The 9,949-nt window shown below is 34.9% G+C and overlaps 1 protein-coding gene across 1 annotated transcript; it reads right to left on the reverse strand.

Moving 5' to 3' along the window:
- Positions 1-375: 375 nt before the first annotated feature.
- en1a (engrailed homeobox 1a) lies at positions 376-3,392 on the reverse strand. The gene is made up of 2 exons (XM_065293356.1): positions 2,669-3,392; positions 376-1,101 (listed from the first exon to the last, which is right to left on the reverse strand). Exons 1-2 carry the CDS (start codon positions 3,096-3,098, stop codon positions 785-787), a joined length of 747 nt encoding a protein of 248 aa, XP_065149428.1. The 5' UTR covers positions 3,099-3,392; the 3' UTR covers positions 376-784.
- Positions 3,393-9,949: the final 6,557 nt, after the last annotated feature.

Genomic DNA, 9,949 nt, shown 5'->3' on the forward strand with positions numbered 1-9,949 from the left:
TTCTGACGTTCCCTTTAATTTAAACAGCAGCCAATTAATATACAATAAAAACAGTAAAGTTGGTATAACAACCACAACTATAATAAACGTATTATTAAAATATTTAAGCATTTTCCGATGACAAGATTACGTTTATGCTTCTGTTTTTCTACAGTCTTAATTGTAATGTTTTTATTTATTTATATCTCATGTCAACCATTAGGTATTACCGCATATTAAGGGAATCTGGCTAAAGTATTTATGCTTTTGTATAAAAACATATACATAGTCATAAAGCATTTCTATGTAGAGATGTAAATGATAATTAATGAAAGTCCGGCTGTTAATGTGCAGAGAAAGTGTAACAAAATAGACAAATAAGTCCTTGAGGTATAAAAATTGTTTATTTGGATGCATTATTAAATATTTAGTAAATAATAATATTTGATATCGTGTATTTATGCTCCCTTATCCCTTAAATCGAATCAGTAAAATAAAAAATTATTATAGTCAAAATAATGCAAAAACATATTCAGACTGGACATGTTTTGTAAGCTGTAAACATTTATCGAACATCTTTGGCGCGAGCAATCTTCCCTTAAATTTGCATACAAACAAGACTCCAGAAAATAAACTGATGGGGTCATGCACGTAATAATACCCAAATAAAAAAAAACAGATTTAACTGGACCATCTTCAAAAAGTTTGTAGCCGTTAATTAATTAAAGCTTTTACCAACTCTTTCAACAATCTCTTCGTGGTATAAAGTCTGGATCATTTAATTGACCTTTGTGCTAGTGTCAGTTCAGTTGTCCTCCTCTTGAATGCTGCTGGTGGTGGTGGAATGGTTGTACAGACCCTGTGCCATCAGCTGTAGCGCCAGGCCATTCTTATACCCGCTGGCTTTCTTGATTTTAGCTCGTTTGTTCTGGAACCAGATTTTAATTTGCGACTCGTTCAATTTGAGCTCCTGCGCGAGCACCTGTCGCCGCTGCTCCGTGATATACCGGCTGGCCTGAAACTCAGTCTTTAGTCTCTGGAGCTGCTCAGCTGTAAATGCCGTTCTGGGTCGTTTATCCTCACTGTCGTTTTTCTCCTTTTTCAATTTCCGGGTCCTTGGGCCTTGTGTGGAGACAACAATGAGAGGAAACCATGAATATCATCTCATTAAGAACTGAAAAAGATCAACTGCCTGTCTAGTATTTGTGTCAGTGCAAAAAACAACACATAAACATCCAAAAAGATTAATGGCTTTTATTGACAATTAAAAACACATCTCAGTTTTTTCCAAAAATAGACTACTTGACATAGAATTTTATATATTTCTATCTCTTCTATCATTATAAAAATTCACTAACTCTCTCTTTCTCCTTTCTCTCAGGTATTGTGTCCGAATAGTGAAAACTTATATCTCGGTATAAGCAGTTTTTTATAGCTGCCCTATGACAAATCGCTTTATTGTTTCTTACACTTTGTAATCGCTTAAGATAAAGCGTATGCTAAAGGCCAAAATGTAAATGTAAATAATTTATTTTAACAGAACATGTAACATGATCCGCTAATTTCGTTTTAAAAAATTATTAAAATGCTTAGGGTATGTAGACATCAACCCAACACGTTGCGTGTAGTGAGCAATGAGCATACAGTATAAACTGCATTAGTTTTATGTTTCTGTTGTTCCTTTGAATACGCAGGTGCAGTGGTGCGCACTTATACATATAACGCACTAAAAGCAAATTCAGCCAAGCAACAAAAGCAATAACATCGTGTTATCTTGCTTTCATATAGACTGGATGCGATACATAAATTCCAACCTATTCTGCAATAATGATGTTACGCGGGAGTCGTTTCTTTGTGCCTGATTTAGTAAGAAGTTAAACAAATGATGCAATCGTTTTGAGTATGTTCTTAAAGTAAAACCTTATGATTTGGTCGTTGCAACAGTAATTATATATTTCTCAAAAAGCTATAATTATTTACACTTATTTACTTGTCGTTTGAAATATTGAATTAACCGATGAAGCGAAAAACTTTTAAAGAATTTTAATATTTTTAATAATTGGAAATGGCATAACGGGGTTTAATTTAATTGCAAGGCACGCCAGTACCCATAAGTGCAAAGTAAAATCGTATAATGTATTTAGGTCAATCAAGCACATAAATATTATAATTTTGTGTCAGTAATTTGTGGTTGTTTTAGTTTTGTTGGATATTCAGAATAAAATCTGGCAAGGACTTAAAAAATATTAAGCAATTAGGCAATTTATCGATATATATTATGTTGTTATGTTATGCTATATTGTATATCTATCATATTATATATTTCTTGTTGTTAGGTCTAACGGGAACATTTAAATTTCCTTTATATTCCATTTAAATATTCTTTAAATGTTTTATAGAATGATTATAATCGGATATATTTAATTTACACTCACTCTACTCACTTTTGTTTTTGCAACATTTTGTGTTTTATATGAAGAATCAGCAATGTTACACTGTAAAAGCGAAAGTTGGATCTACTTAAAAATTACTTCAATTGGAAACACATAAAAATAAAATCTTCTAGGTGAGACAATTTAAATTAAAAGGAACTTTAAAAAAAGTTAATTAAAAATGATGTCATCCAACTTTTACTTTTTACAGCGTTTGCTTTCATTGAGCTTTTGGTATAGAAGTTACTATGCCTCACCAGATGACGGTCGATCAGAGTATCTCGTGCAATAAACCCACGCTGGCCAAAGAAGCTGCTGATCGTCCTTTCCGGGCGCGGATGTTTCACCAGAGCCATCCGAAGCAACGGATGACGCTGAGACAAACTTATGTGTTTGGGATTTACTGACTTCGTCTACCGTTGAATGTCTCTTGCTGACAGGGGAGGAAACAGTGGAGGAGGCTGAAGATAAAACGCTGTCAGTGCTACAGTTAGAATCGGGACAGGGAGTACTGGGGAGAGTTAGTACCCCTTTCTCTGACGCGCGCGCGCCTGGATTCTGTGCCCTTCTGAAGCCAAAGTCCGGTCGGAGGATGTTGTCGATGAAAAAGTTGGTGGTCCTGTTTGTGTGTTCTTCAGCCTGCAGCAGAGCTGGATAACTGCTCTCATCCTCGCTCTGTTCATCCATTTCAGCCTGCGCTTTGAAATTCCACTGGTTGGGGTGAATCCTATTCCCTTTCAAATATGAAAGACGGAAAGCGTTATCTAGGTATCCTTGACAGCGCGCAAATTACCCCCGACACAGAGTACATTGTACACTTGCGTGCCGTCACTATGCCTCGGTTTTCAAGGGCTTGACAGCACATACCAGACCCTCCGCGTTGCCCGTCCGCAGTTTGACACCTCTTTCTTTGTGCACAAACCATCACAGACACCCACTCTTACCGGAAACACATCAGATGAGCGGGGAGCCTATCCAAAACAAAACACCTCTGCCACGTGTGTTAACGCCTGTGCTCGTGATATTGAACTGTACAGAGTTACAGAACCTGAATTTTGTATAGTCAAATATATCTTGACGTAGCCTGAAGAGAATTAAATTGAACGCATGTCTTATAAAATATAGATTTACAGTCCCTGAGATTTGAATTTGGTTACGCACGATCACTAAATCATAAAGCCATGTCAACTGAATCTTCAGTTATTGTGCCAATTTAGTTTTTAAAATATTTTAAAATAGAAATTCCTAATTTGTTTGTTGTTACAATAGAGGAGGCTATAAAACTTAATTTATTATGGGGCGGTTTCACGGACAGGGATTAGACCTAGACTAAAATAAATGTAAGAGCTGTCTAAACTGAAAACATCTTGCACTGACATATCATAAAATACATCAGTGCCCTTTGTTTTGGATGAAAATGCTAGTAATATTTCTTAATTAAACTAAATCATAGTCCTGGTTTAAATTAATTCCTCTCCAGAAAACTACCCAAAAAAGTACGAATAATATTATAGTACAAAAGAAAAACAATTATAATAATTTTCTTTTAAGGACAACTGAAATGTATTGCATTTTGAACCTTCCAATATTTTAGTGTAAAATAATTTAGAGCGAAATTTTTGCGTGAAATATTTAATGTGAAATCTTTATACTTAGAGCATGCTTAACTTTCCAAGGATGATGGTTTTGCTGGCTAATTGACAACAGTGTCTATTCATTTAAGCAGTAAATGGCCGAACAGCCATGGCGAGGCCCTAAACATCCCCATAAAAAACGTATAATGTATAGGAGGGGTAGGCAACGTTGGTCCTGCTGATGTCTTGCAGTTTAGCTCCAGCTAAAACCAAGCACACCTAAACAACTAATCAAGGTCTTTCATTAAATGACCTAATTTACAACCATGTTCGTTTCAACACAATCTCACGGCAAGTTATGTTATAGTCATGAAATGTTTGATTATTTTATTCGTGTTCATGGACACGATTTTCCCCTTTTTTCGTGCCCGAATGTCTTTTTCGTGTCAGTCAACACGAATTTCTATAAAAAGTTTTTCCTGTTCATGGCATGACTTTCTTTTCCGTGTCATTTTATGTATTGTTTTCCTCATTGTTTTTCCTATTTTTAAATAATTGTTGCTCGGGGTTAGAGATGGGGTTGGGATGTCTGAAATGTAACAAAAAAGTCATTCTAAACCCAACCCCAAGTCACAACGTTAAAAACATAGGAAAAAACAATGAAAACAATACATAAAATGACACAAAAAAGAAATTCGTGCAAAGAACACGTAAAACAATTTATAGAATTCCTCCTTAATGGCACGAAAAAAGCGGAAAATCGTGTCCATGAAAGCTAATAATTTAATCAAATATTTCGTGACTATAACACGACTTGCCGTGAAGTTCTTATGAAAGCATATATGATTAATGTATTGTTAATTATCAAACAAAATGTAAACGGGTCCTAACTAGATATTATCCAATGATTGCAAATTGTACTTCATAGTTACAAAAAGGAAAAAAAAATATTTTTTGAAAAATAATCAAATAGCTAGGTAAAAAGCTATTTTTTTACCTAATTGTATTTTTTATAATAACTATTATTTTTATTATTATTATTATTATTATACACTTTTTCATATAAACATTGTAATCTTGTGAAAATTAGGCCTTCTTGCGCTTATTAATAGCCTATTTAAATCTGTCTCAAGTGCAGTAAACACACTTTAAATTCTGCTGGGTTGTTTTAAAATATTTAAATATTGGAGAGAACACATGTTGGGTTAATAAAAAAAAAAAACATATGGGTTGTTTCAATGCAATGCTGGATTGTTTTAACTAACATGTGTTTATTTATAACCCAACATGTGTTTTGTCCAAAATTACCCAGCAGGTTAAAAATAACGCAGCCTAATTTAGGCTACCTATGAAAATTACATAATAATTAAACATTTTTTTTAGGTAAATGTTACTATAAATCTTTAATTTTATCTTCGACACCTTTATTTCGCTATAGGCTAAGTTCGGCTTCTCACAGGTCTATCCTCAGAGGTACTTTACCATTCGGAATTTTAAGGTATACAATCTGTGGGCCTGTCAGAGATCTGATAGAGGTCGGTCGCCAGTTTTCAGAGTTAATCTCAGAACCTGCTGGTTACCGGTGACTCAGTCATGCTCTAACAGAGCAGATGGGGCCGGTCAATAGTGAAATTATTCTTTTCTTCAATATTATCCGATGCTATACCGATTGTTTCTTTTTTTTTGAGTTTCCTAATATCTTTCCAGGCGGGCGAAATAAACACAAAAAGTTCCACAAAATGAGCACATTAAACAAAATTCATAACCTTTTGAAGTAATATAAGCGCAGAATTTAGGATTTGGAAAATAATCTTTCAGTTTGGTTGAAGACATCCTGCGCAGGACAACAGACAAACAGAAGGATGAAGTAAAATGTAAGAAAGATGCTTTCGTGCCCTCTAACGGCTAGTTCATGTACAGCTTTTTTATTCGTTTATTATTCATTTAAACGTACTGTGTTTGAGACCATATCATAAAGCCTTTCGATAGTTCTAAAAAGAATTTGCATTTCATTTCATTTCTTTAAGCAATTAAATACCACTCGTAAGATGTAGTATGCAATGTCAATATATGATATCTATAATCCATTGTAATCTATAATTGGCTATACACTATAACTAGTGAAATTATAGTTAATCATGTGCTATCAATCATCATACTCTTAAAAGTTACAATGTTATAGTATTAAAATGCATTGTAACTGTTTTGTTGCAATTATTAATCACATTATAGGCTACATATGAGAAACTTGTTTATTTTTTTCTGCTCTGTAATAGACATGGGATATATTCAACCTTTTAGGGAAGCGTGGCTCCAGGCAGCAGGCCAATGGCACAGTCCCATGGCCAGTGAGGTGGTAAGCGTGTTGCCAGTTTTTTGAAGAAATCCTGGTACGACTGGTTTTTGGGAGGAATTTTTGGTGTAGACCCGGTGTCGGGACTCTACGATAGGTGATGAGGCAGGAGTATTAGGGTTAGATTTGATGATGTAGTACAGGCGGTACTGGAAGCATGGTCAGCTCCAGAACTTCACCTGAATCCCAGTCGATTTATGTACAGTAGGAATTATTAGGGGCGTCCCAGAATGATGTTGGCCATCGAGCCTATAGAATTTGAGTGCATAAAGACAAATTAAGGTGTTACCTAGGCATAAATTGTATAAACCAGTGGTTTTCAAACTGGGGGCCGGGGCCCCCAGGGGGGCCGCGAGATGGTGCCAGGGGGGCCCCAGTTTAATGACATTTTATGAAATACATTAATTTATCATGAATTCTGTGTAATTAAACCAAAAAAAATAAGGCTACTAACCACAAGCACTACTCTTTTGTATAATTTAATGTTTTTTTTATTAAAATGTTGAGTTTTAGAACAGTTTTTTGTCACAAATTTTCCTTGGGGGGCCGCGAAGGAATGCACCGTACACAAAGGGGGCCGCACGCTGAAAAAGTTTGGGAACCACTGGTATAAACTAATACCTAAAAAAACACGCCCCTACCCCAATAGAAGGACCATATTTTCATAGACCCGCCCCACAGCAACCCCTTAGTGCTGATTGGCTACAAGTGTTTTTTTTTTTTGTAGTCTTCCTGACTCCCTTTTCCAAAGTGTTTTTTTTCAAAAATCATGCACCCCGCCTTTAATTTTATTTTTATGTGTCCTCCTAGTCCATAGTTCACATTGACCCGAGTCTATAAGAAACTATGAAAACTCAAACTTGTCAGGTATTGATTGTGACTGTTATTTATGAAAAGCCACTAGATGGCACCATGTTCACTGTTATTGATACTTTTTTTTGTTTGTTATTGATACTATGCTACATGATGAGAATAAACCACATGTTAAAATGTAAGCAGAGAATAAAACATAGACATGTTAAGATTGTATTGAGAAGTATTTTATTTCAATTATCAAACAAAATAGAGAACATCAATTCATGAATGAAGCATTGCCATCACAGAAAGCATTTAGGATTTCTTGTGTTCAAGCCAGGTCAATACAAAGTTTGTTCATACAAATTAAACTCTGCTTCATATATTTGATGAATTACTTGATAATAATTTGACAACCATTTTTTTTGTGAAACTTAAAGTTCTTCAGAAGATAAAGGTTCTTAATATTCAGTCAAAAATGGTTCATCTGTGGCATCGTTAAGCACCTGTATTTCTTAAGAGTTCATATAATAGCACCAATAAGAGGCACTATTTTTATTTTTTTGTATTTCAGCGTACAAACTGTGTTGGTGTACTGTACATTAAATTATATTACAAAAATGGGACATCTCTATATAGTAAGCAATAAAAATAATCCACATAATGCTTTATGACAATGAATAGTTTTCCATGTCTGAGCACTGAGAACTTTAATACTAGTTGAGAAACATAAATGCAGTGCCTTTGGTTGTATATGGTTATGACCACTGGATGGCACGATTCGCCTTTCAGAATCCAGATAATTTTGCCTCCTCATGCACAGGCCCAGATGAAATCTGCATTGCAATTGTTTGTGCTGATTTATTGTTGTCACAGATCTCTGTGTGTAATATTAAGAGCTTAAAGTTAAACAAAATTAGTGCATTCACGTGGTCCTGAATGTTTTTATAAATCCAATGTTGCAATATTTTTTGTAAATGATGTTAAGACACAACAGTAAGGGCTTGTTGTGAAATCATTAAACACGATAAAAAATATTATCTGAAAATTCTGAACATACTGGTCAGCACATTTTCATCAAAAGCAGTGTTTTTGTAAAATGCACGCAATGTTTCACAGTCACATGCACCCCAAGTCCAAAACCTCTGCACTTTCACTTCCTTGTCCGGTATCCTGTATTGGACATTTTCTAAAAGGGGTAAAGCAGATTCTTATTCCAGCTGCACAAGTTTTATGATTCAATAAATGTTTTTAGGACTCTCTCTCTCTCTCTCTCTCTCTCTCTCTCTCTCTCTCTCTCTCTCTCTCTCTCTCTGTCTATATATATACATACACATGTTTATAAAAGTCGTCCGAGGACAACAATGGGTATAGCAAATTTTGCCATTGTTAATAATCTTTGATAATAGTAATTTTAATGTAAATGACTGAAAAACTGCAATAGATTTATCAAGACATTTAACTGTGAAATAATTGAAAATATTTGTTTATTTAAAGTTAAACATATGCATTCTTATATGTCTTACCTTAAAAAACTGTATAACATGAACAGGATGATACATATCCCTTTAGTGCAAAATCACCTTTAAACTTAACGTAAAAAGAAAATTCCTTGTGTGACTCTTTCTTATATTCGTTACCAAGAAACCGTTATAGTAGCGTCACATGTGTTACCCACTGTTTATTATTTGTGTGTATGACCAAAGACTTAGAATATAACAAAATTAAGCACTGCTTTTACTATCAACACTTAGTATGGCCACTTCAAGTCCGGCCTTCAAGTTAAAAGAACCAATAATCAATGAATAAAGACTGATGATGCTCTGGGGGTGGAGCTCTGTGTGAAGCTTAGGTGTTTTTTTTAGCACAATTTGAGGTTAAGACACAAACGTTATGGTACAGTTGATGTTGTATTAAATAAATGCTGTGGGAACAGTAATACAATCATATAAGCGTGGAGCAGGAGCAGCATGACTTGTCTTCCAAGGGCGCAAATTTGAAATATGTGTTTGGAGTGTCATGTGTTGTTGTCATGTCAAAATATGTGTTTGTTGCATCATGTGAACCTATGTGCATCATGCGTCATGTCAAAATACGTGCCTGCTGCACACGCATCGAAACGGTTTATGATAAAAGAGACGCTCATGTTCACAAAATACTCGCAAGACACTAACTTAACACTAACCTCTGATTACCCATACTATAAGATTAAGGAAGAATCTGTCAAACGTGAACGTCTCTTTTATAATAAACCCCTCTGAAGCATCAGCAGCTGAAATTTTGACATGACACATGAAGTTTACATGATGTCCTCAACACATATTTAGACAGGCAATACACATGATACATAATAATAATAATAATAATAATATGTTTAATTTCTATAGCGCCTTTCCTATGCTGAAGGATGCTTTACAAAGAAACTGGGTACACATAGAAGCTTGCAATCAGAAGATCGAAAACAACGAGGAGGAGTATAGGGAGAGTGTAATTCAGAAAGATAGTAGGGAGCAAGACCGTTGAGAGCTTTAAAAGTAATCAGGAGGACTTAGTAATACAAGTAATACAAAGTAATACAAGAATGCACCAGGTGCCAGTGAAGATGTTAAAGGACAGGGGTGATATGAGTATAGCGAATGTAAGCATTCTTGAAGCAAAGTATAAATATATTGCAAGCGGGAAATGGACTGACTGTTAAACCATAAAATTGTGAGTTACAATTATCAATGCGTGATGTGACAAAAGCATGAAACAGTGTTTCAGCATCTTTTGAACTAATGTATGGGCGGAGTTTAGAAATTTGGTGGAGTTGAAAA

Source organism: Paramisgurnus dabryanus, chromosome 15 (genome assembly GCF_030506205.2).
Source record: "Paramisgurnus dabryanus chromosome 15, PD_genome_1.1, whole genome shotgun sequence".
Lineage (NCBI taxonomy): Eukaryota > Metazoa > Chordata > Actinopteri > Cypriniformes > Cobitidae > Paramisgurnus > Paramisgurnus dabryanus.

Excerpts from the sequence above, each read along its gene's own strand:
- en1a (XM_065293356.1), bottom strand. The coding sequence starts at position 3,098 with ATGGATGAACAGAGCGAGGATGAGAGCAGTTATCCAGCTCTGCTGCAG. Across the intron at positions 1,102-2,668 it reads CTCTGATCGACCGTCATCTG|GCCCAAGGACCCGGAAATTG; the intron begins GTGAGGCATAGT and ends TCTCCACACAAG.